We start from the raw sequence: 13,363 nt of genomic DNA, 5'->3' as shown, positions 1-13,363 counted from the left end.
TCATGATCACGGTCGTTAAAATACGAGCAATGATCGACTGATGGTGGTCCGCAAACGCATTGCAAAGGAGTATTGTTAGAGTCATTGTTTACTATATAGTTTGGCAGCTTAAGTAGAGGTTATGTTGCGAATAGAGTGGAAGGCAGTGGACTAGGCAGTCGAATGTCATATAATGAAGGAATGGTGTTTGGAGTTTTTTCAAAGTTAAAAAAAAAATGATAAAAGCTTTAATATATAAAAAACTATTGTTTTAATAACAACAAAAACGCCATATATATTCTGTATACATAAATTTGTAAGGATTATCTCACTTTAAAATTTGAATTAAATAATCTAAAGTTTTTTTTTTTTACTGAGTCGAGAACTGTGCGTGTGAATGTGCGAATTTTCACCGATCAGCTGTTAGTTGCGCTACTTGGTAAAATTTACAATGGTTAGAGTACTCCAACATGAAGAAAATGAAACACGTAATCCAACAGTTTTTGCAGCGTTGGTTTTTGGTTTACCGTCGTAACGATAAACAGCTGATTACGTTAGGGATACGACTACAGCGATACGACATACGGCACCAACGACTCCCGCTAAAGAGACAGCCAGGGAATTTTCATCTGGCATGTGCTTAGGTAATTTTCTGGCACATTTCGCCTATTATTTCGCAATGCGAAAAAGCAACCCTGCCAATCAGATGTGTAATTTTTGTGGAAGGGCAAACAAAACAAGAAAATTTGTCTAGCATTGCAACAAATAAGCTGGAAATATTTTGCAAAATAATCACTTTTAGAACTTATTAACATAAGATATTATAACGTAAAGACAATAAATAATGCGAGTGTACAGTGCGTTTTATAAAGTAGTTTTATGAAGAAGCCAAAATAACCACAATTATAGTGTTAGAATAAAAAAAAAACATTGTGATTTATGACGCAGCGTTCGTTTGTCGATTAAGGTGGCGGAGGCGACTATGTTATGGCATCGATGTCCAGAACATCATCAGATGAAAGCTTCAATGCACCAAATTTAAAATTTAATGTGTCTAGTTCTAGTGAAGATGTTGCCAGAGATACGACCGGCCATAGAAATTCAGAGGATTTACTTAGTGTGAGATATCCGTGTCCATTATGTGGAAAATCAAAACAACAGCATAACTTCCACTGTTGCTCATGCGTACGAAATGGAAATATTGTGCACAGCAATGTAGCGGGATGTACACAAAAAGAAAAGTAAGTAGGATATGATAAGGGAAAATTTGGCAAAGGTTAGATGAGGTTGTAAATATGTGTTTGGTATCGCGTGGATGATAAGTAAAATTTTAACTGATACAACAAGAACTCATTCTCGTTAAGCTGCAATGCTGCATAGGAAGCAGGTATCTGAGTGGTCTGCATGCTGTTTAAATTTCTAAATATCAAAGACTTCCCCACCAGAAATTATTTTCTTCTTCAGCGATTAAGGGTGCCATGTTGTTGTGGTAGCAGTACTTCAAGGGGTTTACTGAACTATATTGTTGTTGTAGGGATAAGGACACTCCCCGAAGGCCCTGGGGAGTGCTATCGAGTTGATGGTCCTTTGCCGGATGCAGACCCGGTACGTTCCCGTGCCAAGCCCGACCAACTCGGGAACGATTTGTTATGATCCGATGTCAATGACCATTTGTTGATCGATCCGGTACGTTCAGAAAAATACTAAACCGACCATCGCGGGAACGATATGACCACATTGGCTAAATAAATAGGATTTGCCGCGGGTGCTGTGGTTGACAACTCCTACACAACTCCTTGAATCTCAGGGTTAATAATTGCACAAGAATGGCAATTGGCCCCTAAATAGCAAACTATTCCTCAAAATAAAGGATTATCTGCCCACTGTATTCAACCTGCATTATTTGATATTGTCACCGACCAAATCCATGGCCACTCTGTTCATAACGTGGCTTACAATATACACGCGGCAGGTATGCCTGTCAATAAACTGGGGTTTACAGATCATATTGATTATATTGTTGCCAAAATGGGCAAAAAAAATTGGATTTTGGAAGAGATCGTGTAAACTTATTAGTAAGAAATATAAGTTGAAAGTTTATAGATCCATCATAGAACCGCACTTCTTATATTGCCCTACAATATTCTTTATTGCCAATGAAACACAAGTAGACAGGTTAGAAATTATGCAAAACAAAGCTATGAGATTTATATTGAAAGTGAGGTACGACACTTCCATAAAAGGTATGCTTGATGCACTAAACTGGCTGAGCGTGAAACAGTTGATTTTTTACCATAGTATGAAATTTGTATTTTATATCAAGCATGGTAAATTACCAGCCTACCTAAGTGAAAAACTTGTTTATGTGAATGAAACCCATTCTTACATAATCATGGAAAATAATAATTTTAGATTACCTCTTCTCAAAACAGAAATGAAAAAGCAAAATATATTTTACAAAGGCCTGAAATGTTTTAATGAACTACCTAATCATGTTAAAATTTGTGAAAACTTAAACACCTTCAAAAAAAGTTTATTAGAATATTGCAAAACCCTTCCAATAAGATAAAATATTTTGTATCTGTATTTCATGTTAATGATCCTTGAGCGTACACGGCAATCCAAATAGACACAGAGGAACCTTATACATCAGGTCAAATATATATATTGCTCGCATTCAAATTAGGAAAGAATTCCTGAAAATATCGTCCCAGACAAACATTTGGAGTGTTCATGTGAATCACGTATATTCCTACAACAATGATATATTATAATTAATTATGTTTACATAAAAGTTGGTACAGAGAGGATTGGAAACACGTCCTTTCCAACCGTCCGATAAGAGTGGCTTATTCTGCTGGGCTGCTAGCTTTTGGGTTGACCGTAATCAAATGCATTCCGACAGCATAAATAGTAAAACTGGGTAATCATACGTCTTGGAGTAGGGCAGGATTGAGAACACGTCCTTCCAACCTCCCAATGATATTTAATTTAATTTAATTATTATTATTAAAATGTATTTAAAAATTTGTAATAATCTAAGTTTTAGGCTTAAAACGCCGTAATAATAAATAAATAATAATAATAATAAGAAAGGACTAAAATTACGAAATGATTCAGAGCTTCTCCAACCCAATTGTCAACCTCACCTACCCGTGGCGAATCCTGTTTCTTTATCACCCCCCAGTTTCTTTAGCGACCACAGTTTCCTCATGGAACTAGGGGGTGTGGGCGGAATGACCTAAAAGGTTTGATGTGGTTGTTGTACCGATAAAGACATCCCCCGAAGGCCTTGGGAAGTGTTACCAAGTTGATGGTCCTTTGCCGGATGCAGACCCGGTACGTTCCGGTGTAAAGGACGACCATCTAGGGAACGAATTGTTTTGACCACAAGCGACCTTCTAGGTCATCCCTCCCTCCCACCCCCTAGATCCATGAGGAGTTTGGGGTCGCCAGAGCCTCGGCTGTTAATAAACAGGATTCGCCACGTATAGGTGAGGTTGACAATTGGGTTTGGAGAAGCTATGTATTGCGCTGGCAACCTGCAAGACCTGCGCTACACAAACCGCTTGAATCTGGTATTTAAGTCGCCTCTTACGACAGGCATACCTACGGCGGGTATTGGTATGATGTGGTCATATTGAATAGTTTCCGAAATGCTTGGGCTTGTACCTTAATGGTGCTGGGTCCGGCAAAGGTATAGAAAATCCCCAAAACCTTCGGGAATTGTCTTTATCGCTACAACCACAACATCAAGAGCAGATTACGTAATAATTGGCCGTTCACGTCCATGGCTTTCCGCTACCAACTGTTTGACATCCAAAGATCTTGTGTGCCACGTTAGACCGCTGTGTCAGCTTTAATGCGCATACATAGTAATTGCAACTTAGTCTAGAACCCTAACAAAATCCAAAATTGGCTATTCTCCCTCTGGCTCAATTTAGTATTGGAGTTGTATCAGGTTTAATTTTTACTTGTCTAAAGCTAGCATGTATGTATGTAATGTACATACATATGTCCTACACGCCGTGTGTCCCCAGATGATGCCAACGATTCTTCCAAATGTTGTCAAGTGTTGTTGAAGCACCAAAAATTGTCTTGATATTTTCATCGACGCAGAAATTGATCCGGATACAGTGATAGGCACCGCAACGCGCTTCAACTTTAGTCCAACACCCTTTTCCAATGTGATAAGATTTGATACCATTACATATCAAATGACGTCCTTTCCAACCTCCCACACATCGCAGCCCTACTCAGTGTGTGTGTACATCAGCTGCTCGAAATCACGTCCACTCCGACAGCACTAATAAACAATAGTTACGTTGGGCGGGTGGCTTGGAATCACGTCCTTTCCAACCTCCCACACATCACAGCCCTACTCATTGTTTGTTAAATATACATCAGCTGTTCAAAATCACGTCCATTCCGACAGCACTAATAATCAATTCCGGTGCTCCACATCACAGTCCACCCCGACAACTGATTTAATAATGTATATACATATTTTATAATATAATTTTGCTCACTATGTATGATTCTGTAATTTATTCTGTAATCCGTAATTATATTTAGTCTGATTAATTGTAAAATTTGTAGACTAATAAATAAATAAATAAATATAATTAATTGCGCACTAATTTTGTTGTACACCTTTGGTTTATTTCGAATAGCCTCTTCGACAAGCAACAAAAATATATGAAAGTGAAAGGCACTCTCAAGGACTTGGGAAATCGTTATGAACAATTTATGCGCGCACAGCGTTCAAGCGAGAACGTCAAATGGGAAATTAAACATAAAAAGCAAAGGATTAAATTGCTTAATAGATTAATAGCAGAAAAGCGAGCTTTGTTGATCAAACGAAAGGAACAAGGTGATCAGCTTTGCAAAGGAAATAACGATAAACGCAAACAACTGCCGAATTATCCCATCAAAGTAAAGGCACTAGAAGATTATGTATACGATCGAGTTGAAAAAATACATAAATTACGTGATCGCCATGATGAAATGATGGATAAAGTACAGCAGGCAACACGCCATGATATAGATCAGTTGGTTAGATATATTTTTCCAATATCGGAAGTCGTTCTAAGAGATGAGAAGCGTTTGAAAACCATTATCGGAGATGTGCGCGGCGGAGAAAGTGAGGGCTGTGAAAGTAATGAATCGGATAGGATGGAACAATTAGCAGATGCTAAAAATACATCCTATATACGTGGTAAATGGGTATTCCATGGGAGTGGTATAAGTGAAATGCAATATCGCATCATAGCACCATCATTGCCAGGTAATGGTGATTATACAGCATATTTAGATTGGCTATCCGATAACAAAGACGATGTACCTAAAAATGATGGCAATCTTATTGCACCGAGTCGCATAAGTGCTTTTCGCATAATTGGTGCACTTACATATACAACACAATTGGCAGAGATTTTAAGTTATTATCTAAATGTGCGTTTACCACATAAGGTATCTTATGGGTAAGTGAAAAATATGATTTTAGTATGAATTAAGTACGTATTTAAAAATCAGTTGGTTTATTTCTAATATACCTATGGTTTTTACCTATTGAAACTGATTGTTTCCTAGAACCTCCGTTAGAAGGTATTGATGGTAACTCGTTGAATAGACGTGGCTATTATGCTGTATTTTATCAGCTAAAACCAACACAACACCATTATAAATCAATTGAAAAATATAAATAAGAAACCCAGTGCCGAAATTTTATCGCGGGTGAGTGAGTGAGCTGATGAAAAATCCAAAGGCAATGCATTCCATTTGAACTCTTCTGCTCTTCACTCACATCTGGCAATTTAGTATGCAACTACATAAGTTTTGCCTTGGCAAACACGGAAATTCGCTGCTCGCATGCACGTAGTTGAGAGGAGTATATTGGGCTGTGTAGCGCAACCCTTCAGGTTGCCAGCGCAATATATAGCTTCTCCAAACCCAATTGTCAACCTCACCTATCCGCGGCAAATCCTGTTTCACTAACTGAAGAGGCTCTGGCGACCCCAAGCTCCTCATGGAACTTGGGGGTGGGGAAGGAGGAAATGGCCTGAAGGCTTAATGTGGCCACAAAAATCGTTCCCGAGATGGTCGGGCTAGCACCATAATGGTGCTGTGGTACCGGAGCGTACCGGATCTGTATCCGGCAAAGGACCATTACATCGATAACACTCCCCAAAGCCTTCGGGGAGCAACCTTATCGCTACAACAACAACAACGACAACAGGTGTATATGGCACTTTAATTGTTTATTAAAGATAGAAGTAATTCTGAAATTTCTATCCATATACTCACACATGCAATTGCATTATAGTAGTAAATATTATTTTTACGAAATGGTTTTTTGTTCACTTTTCAGCGATTTTTGTCGCAAACTCAACGAAGAGCAATTTATGCGCAAGGTAACGCGTCTCAATTCAAATATTATGTACCTAGCTTATACTCAACAGGTACAGCTGCGTAACCTCAATGAAAAGCATACACTGGAAAATGTGTTGGCCATTTTAGATGTAGAAAGGAGTAATTTGGGACGTCATGGATTCTATGAGATATCAAATGCACCTCTAATGAAATCGGTTGATTCTCTACTCAAAGGCATTGAAACGGCAACTGAATCAGAATCGGAAGGTGAGGGGGTCGAGGTTTTAACACTGATGCAAATGTAAAATTTTTCGCTGACTGCTTATATATATGCACATAAGTCAAAATTTTCTTTTCAAACTAATATAAGCGATATTAAAATGGTCTTAAAAAAAATTAATCATTAATCATGTCGTGGAATTTTGGTGATTTTCAAAATTCGGTTGAAGAATGGTATATCTTATTTCACAAACCCCCTTAGTAAATATTCACTATATTTTGAGCTGAAATAGGACTTTCTTCAATATATACTGATATGATATACATTGCAGATTCAATGAAACATTTTACATTGCCAAAATCGTGTTGCCCACGATTATTAATTACCCACTTGTGATAACATGAAAATTACTAAATTTGAATTTAATAAATTACAGATGAGAATTCTCTACGCTTGGACTGGGAATCGGTGCCAAATTTTCCAGTTGAGCCAGAAGTTAATGAAACAGATTTAATAGCAAATTCTTCTGTACAACAGTCGAGCATAGCGGGTGGTCTTATGACAACTGCAGCAAATCGTATAAGCGCAATATTAGGATGGCGAAGATAGGGGTTAAAATTTGTATGATTAGTGAAGTATGCTATGTTTTAATTATTTTTTTAATTGATTTGAACAAAATATATTTTTTTAAATAATAAAATACTAAATAATCCCATGGATATTGATATGTATATCCATATACACAAATATGTATATATATATTTTTTCTTTGTTTCGTATAAGTACCTACACTCCTTATGATGCATTCATACAAACATACTAGCATTCATATAAGTACCACTAAAATTAAATATAATTGAAGAAATTTTATGTAGCAAACCAATTTTGTACTTATTGATGATAACGCAATAGTTGTTTTATATGCTACGTTAAGGCCGGCCCCTTTGGAAAAGTTACCAAATGAGTTGAAATATTCCCCTCTATTGCCTAGTGTCGATCGCAGCAGATATTCGACCGCTGAGCGACAATCGATTGATTATCTTTATAATGGTTTAACATTATATTCCATTCTTCGAAATATTCAAAAATATCAAAATCTGTTTCGTGTAAGATAACTGTTTGCAATGATACGAAGATTTGGTGATTAACTTTGCATAGTATCAAAATTAAATGGAATACATGGAATCGACAAATAGTCGATTCTATTCCGATCGACACTCGCAATAGGTGCGATGATCTTCAAGGAGCTGAGAAAGATAAGTGGTACTGTCACCAAGGACACTGTTGGTTCCCAAGGCAGTCGGTTCTATGTACCGGAGCGACTCGGGATTTTTCCCGACCAAGGACTGTCATTTCAGTGTGACCCCATTTAATTTGTTTCGTCCCTCCCACAAATTGTCATCCTCCCAGCAGCTCCTTGCAGCAGGACTGCTACATATTCTCTTACTCCGGGAAGGTATCGAACCCAATCCGGGTCCGTCTCCTGACCCCGGTCCTAAGAAATGGTTTTGCTGCATTTGCCAGAAAAGAATCTTTTTAGGACGGTCATACTATGTTCAGTGTGTCTCGTGCAAGGGATGGTTGCATCGGACAGGTTGTTCTGGGCTTGATCCCAAAACCCGACGTCCACGTAACTTTTATAAATCTTTTGTGGCTCCTTGCTGCTCACGCCCAAGGGCGTCCCGTAGTCTACGCCTAAGCGCCCCTCCACTACCTTCCGGCAGCCTAGCTGCTCAGCAAGCCACAACAAGTACCCGCTGCTGCTCGCGCCGCACGGCGCCAACAACTCAAACAGCTGATACCTCTCATAACTACTACCTGCGTAGTAGAGCTGGTAGCAATGCTGAGTATCAGCCCCTGCCTCCGTCTTCTTCTCCCCCCCCCCCCCCTCTTTTCTGGCAGCAATCGTTCAGGTCAGGGAAACAGACTCTTAGTCCCTACCTCCGTTTGCACCGTCTGCCAGCACAGAATATATAGGTTTGCGACATCCGCTCAATGCAGCTCCTGCCTTGGGTGGTGCCACTTTCCTAGATGTTCTGGTCTCCGCGACGGCAACCCCTCGACGGGTTTCATCGCGCCATGTTGCCAGGTCGCAAACCCAAATCATCCGGGTACCCCAATGCTTGCCCAAGGGCGCCCAGTCCCAAGGCCACAACAGCAATTGCGTCCTGGCCTTCCACAACCTAGGCGTATTCACCCGTCACTTACCCCTAGAGTGGCGGCGTCACCCCTCATGCACTTCAGAATTCTGCAGTTAAACTGTAATGGACTAACTGGGAAGATTACGGAGACAGTCGATTTCATGAAGCGGCACAACATCCGCATTGCTGCGATTCAAGAGACTAAACTCACAGCAAGATCTGCATTGCAGACCTGCTCTGGGTATAATGTCCACAGGAAGGACCGCGAGAGCGGAAATGGAGGCGGCCTCGCGTTTATTATACACCACTCTGTGCAATATCATATATTTGATCCTGGCATCGACCGCAGGGACAATGTCTTAGAACGTCAAGGCCTATCTGTCCGGTCAGGCGATGCAAATCTAGAAATCATCAACATCTACATCCCTCCTGTCACCTGTTGCCCCAGTGGATACCGCCCTAAAATCGAGGCCTTACTCACTGGCAACAATCGCATTATCTTAGGCGATTTCAATGCCCATCACGACCTATGGCATTCAAACTTGCGGGCGGACAGTAGGGGTGAGATGTTGGCGGATCAAATAGAAGAAACGACGTTCTGCACAATAAACGGAGACGCCCCACACGTATGGTAGGAAGCTGTCATAGCTCGCCAGATATCTCAATCGTGAGCGCAGAACTCGTAAACTGCGTCAACTGGCAGCCGATGGTAACATTGGCATCCGACCACCTGCCCATACTTATTTCGTTCGAGCGTACCGCCGACTTCATCGTCACCGAAAAACGCACTTTCATAAACTTCAAAAAAGGAAAGTGGGAAGAATATAAATCTGCAACAGACAGCAGCTTTGCTGCCCTCCCTATCCCGACTGATGCCCGCCAAGGGGAGCGTGCCTTCCGTAAGGTCATTGAATCCGCCTCTGCACATTTCATTCCCGCCGGGAGAATTCCCGAAATCCGGCCCCACTTCCCGGCGGAGGCCGCTAGCTTAGCGAGGGAACGCGACCTTATAAGACAGCTTGATCCAGGCGACCCCCAAATAAGGGATATAAACCAACGCATCAGATTGCTTGTGGACGAACACAAGCGGGCGAAATGGGAAGAGCACCTAACAGGTTGTAACCTCTCTACCGGTGTAGGTAAACTTTGGTCCACCGTAAAGTCCCTATCGAATCCGACTAAGCACAAAGACAAAGTTTCCATCGCCTTTGGCGATAAGGTGCTGTCGGATGCGGAAAAATGCGCGAGCGCTTTCTGCCGACAATATATAATGCATCCTACGGTCGACAAAGATAGACGGAGAGCCAATAGACACGCACATAAACACAAATTCAGCGCGTCACCAATCACCATCACCGCTAGAGAGGTTGAGGACGCCATTGGTCGCGCTAAACCATCCAAAGCAGTGGGCCCAGACGGCATAGCCATTCCGATGCTTAAAAACCTAGGGAAAGAGGGTTTCAAATATTTAGCGCATGTCTTCAACCTGTCTCTCTCCACCTTTGCCATACCCGAGAAATGGAAAATGGCCAAGGTGGTCCCGCTACTAAAGCCTGGGAAACCAGCTAACGTAGGTGAGTCATATCGTCCGATATCTCTCCTATCGCCAGTGGCAAAGACGCTTGAAGCCATTTTGCTCCCTTATTTCCAAGCACATTTGCAGCTAGCCCCTCATCAGCATGGCTTCAGAAAACTCTATAGCACTACCTCCGCGCTAAATGTCATTAGCACCCAGATAAATTGCGGTTTGAATCAATACCCCCACCATAGAACAGTACTCGTAGCGCTAGACCTATCAAAAGCCTTTGATACGGTCAACCATGGCTCATTACTGCAAGACCTGGAAGGGTCTACCCTTCCCCCATGTCTTAAAAGGTGGACCGCAAATTATCTGTGTGGTCGGCAGGCATCGGTGCAATTCAGAAACGAAACATCAAAACCAAGGAGAATTAAACAAGGGGTGCCACAGGGTGGTGTCCTATCCCCACTTTTGTTTAATTTCTACATATCTAAGCTACCTTCACCACCGGAAGGAGTCACAATCGTTTCCTACGCCGATGACTGCACAATAATGGCCACAGGCCCAGGCCCAGAGATCGATGAGCTATGCAATAAAATAAACGGCTATCTCCCTGATCTCTCCAGTTTTTTCGCCTCGCGAAACCTGGCATTATCACCGACTAAATCTCCCGCGACCTTATTTACAACATGGACGCCCCAAATGTCGACCATATTGAACATCCACGTCGATGGCACTACGCTACCGACTATCCTACACCCCAAAATCTTGGGTGTGACGTTTGATCAGGATCTACATTTTGGTGCGCACGCAACCGCAATTTTTCCGAGAATTCAGAGCCGTAATAAAATCCTCAAATCCCTTGCTGGCAGTACCTGGGGAAAAGATAAAAAAAACGCTCATGACCACATACAAAGCAATTAGCCAGCCGATTACGTGCTACGCGTCACCCATATGGTCGCCAAGCCTAAAAACTACCCACTGGAAGAAACTACAGGCCTGCCAAAATACTGCTCTCAGAATCGCCACGGGCTGTCTTCTTATGTCCCCAGAACACCATCTGCATAATGAGGCGAGAATACTCCCCATCAGGGAGAGAAATGAGATGCTGACCAAACAGTTTCTGTTGAACACCCAGAAACCTGGGCATGCCAACAGAGATCTGATTGACGAACCAGCACCGCCTAGGGGCCTAAGGAGTCATCTCCGTAAGCATTTTGAGGAAATACGGCACCTGAGAACCCAGCCGTATGAAGCGAAAAAACACAAGCAGGTCCTTGGTGAACTCCATAGACAGGCGTCGGACCTTTATGTCGGGAATTGCCCGGTGAATCCAGTACTTGAAGAAAAATATCCAGAACTCGCGGAAGAGGAACGCATACTCCCCAGGGAAACGCGTGTCACTCTTGCTCAACTTCGTTCTGGATACTGTAACAGGTTAAACTCTTACCTATCCAGAATCAACCCCGACATACAAAATGTATGCCCCGCTTGCAATGTGTCCCCACATGACACCAACCATCTCTTTAATTGTAATGTGGAACCAACGCCTCTAACACCCCTTTCCTTATGGTCCACCCCTGTTGAAACGGCAAGTTTCCTTGGACTCCCGTTAGAGGATATTGATGACAATTTGTGATCGGTCGCGGCTATTAGGTGGGGCGAGCATTGCTACAACAACAACACTGTATACAGGACCATTTTGCCTGAGGTCGAGTGACAAGAAACGCTTACTAAAAAAAAATAATGATATGCCGTCAAGCCTTACGTAAATTCAGTTACCAAATGGCTTCAACACCGAAAATTCCTATATTAAAATAATGACGATCCGGTAGCCGAGTACATTTTATTTCTCCTGAATGTTAAATGTCGAAAAAAATTATGAATTTATGAGTAAAACTACAGAAGAGACATGACATCACGCTTTCAAATAAAAATAATCGAGAGCGCTCAACTAACCTGCTTAGTATCCGCATATTCTTAGATTTTCTGGATTGTATTTGTATTTGAGTGATTGATTAGCGAAAAACATATGCCCGAAAAGTTTTGGGGAGTGTTATCGATGTTCACGATCCTTGGCATACCAAAATTTTGCAGGTTTTTTTTTCTAATTTTGTCAAATAAGCTCTTTTTTATTATTAATATTTTAAGAAAAAAAGTTCTATGAATCTTCTACCTGAAACTATGCAAACCAATGTTGAAAACGTTTTCGAAAAATGTCGAACATTTTATTTGAAGTTCTCACTGATTTATCATAATTTCTTCCTTATAAAATAATTTTTTCACACTTTGTATGGAGGAAATTTGAAATACCTTCGGAAAAAACTGTCAAAAGTCAATGCGAATTTTGAGACATCTATAACTTGTACTTTGTTAGATTAAAATTGGGTTGGTGTTGGCTCTGGCAACACCATGCATGCATTTTTAATTTACCTAACTCATAGTTGTTTGGCTATAACCTCAAAAAAAAAAAAACGGCAAGACAATATCCCGGCAACATAATGTCCCGATTAGGCAAAATCCAGACAACTGAAAAATCACGACCACAAACAATCCAGACAAATTTATTAAATTTCCTCATTACACATTACGCCTACTTACATTCAAAGAGTTGAATAGCGCAATACAAAGCATTATTAGCTTTAGAGCTTCCGCAACCCAATTGTCAACCTCACCTACGCGAGGGGAATCCTGTTACAACTATGGATGACATTGAATGTATCGTACACATATTTAGCAGGCGACGCTCTGGCTACCCCAAGTTCTTCATGGAACCAGGGGTGGAGAGGCGGTATGGCTTCCCGAGATGGACAGGCTAGTACCTCAATGGTGCTTGTTATAGGAACGTTCCGGATCTATATCCGGAAAAGGACTATGAACATCGATAACACTCCCCAAAACCTGGGGGAGTGTCTTTATAGTTAATACAACAACGCTTCCGCAGAAAGGTGTTCTGCTCAGAATAATTGTGGATCGCGTAGCCGGTATTGGATCGACTAAATGTTTTTGAGGCACACAGCCGAATACCGCCTACCCAGAAGGGCGCTCTGTGCAGAAATACTGAAACCCGCGTTACCGGTATTGGCTCGGGAAGGTGTTGTTGGGCAAAGATTATGAATGGTCGGGATTTTG

General features: G+C 41.4%; 1 protein-coding gene across 1 annotated transcript; it reads left to right on the top strand.

Annotated features, from left to right (window-relative positions):
* The first annotated feature begins 622 nt into the window (after positions 1-622).
* Positions 623-7,318, top strand: Atg14 (autophagy related protein 14). The gene is made up of 4 exons (XM_067761171.1): positions 623-1,220; positions 4,653-5,462; positions 6,350-6,618; positions 7,008-7,318. The coding sequence occupies exons 1-4, from the start codon at positions 967-969 to the stop codon at positions 7,178-7,180; spliced, it is 1,506 nt and encodes a 501-aa protein (XP_067617272.1). The 5' UTR covers positions 623-966; the 3' UTR covers positions 7,181-7,318.
* Positions 7,319-13,363: the final 6,045 nt, after the last annotated feature.

This window comes from Eurosta solidaginis, chromosome 1 (assembly GCF_040869045.1).
Source record: "Eurosta solidaginis isolate ZX-2024a chromosome 1, ASM4086904v1, whole genome shotgun sequence".
Taxonomy (NCBI): domain Eukaryota; kingdom Metazoa; phylum Arthropoda; class Insecta; order Diptera; family Tephritidae; genus Eurosta; species Eurosta solidaginis.
The sequence above is the reverse complement of the archived record's forward strand: the minus strand, read 5'-3'. Positions and strand labels throughout refer to the sequence as shown.

Bases quoted from the DNA above. Each gene is read 5' to 3' on its own strand.
- Atg14 (XM_067761171.1), top strand. From the start codon at position 967: ATGGCATCGATGTCCAGAACATCATCAGATGAAAGCTTCAATGCACCA. The intron at 1,221-4,652 runs GTAAGTAGGATA...TATTTCGAATAG, and splicing joins GGATGTACACAAAAAGAAAA to CCTCTTCGACAAGCAACAAA. The intron at 6,619-7,007 runs GTGAGGGGGTCG...AATAAATTACAG, and splicing joins AACTGAATCAGAATCGGAAG to ATGAGAATTCTCTACGCTTG.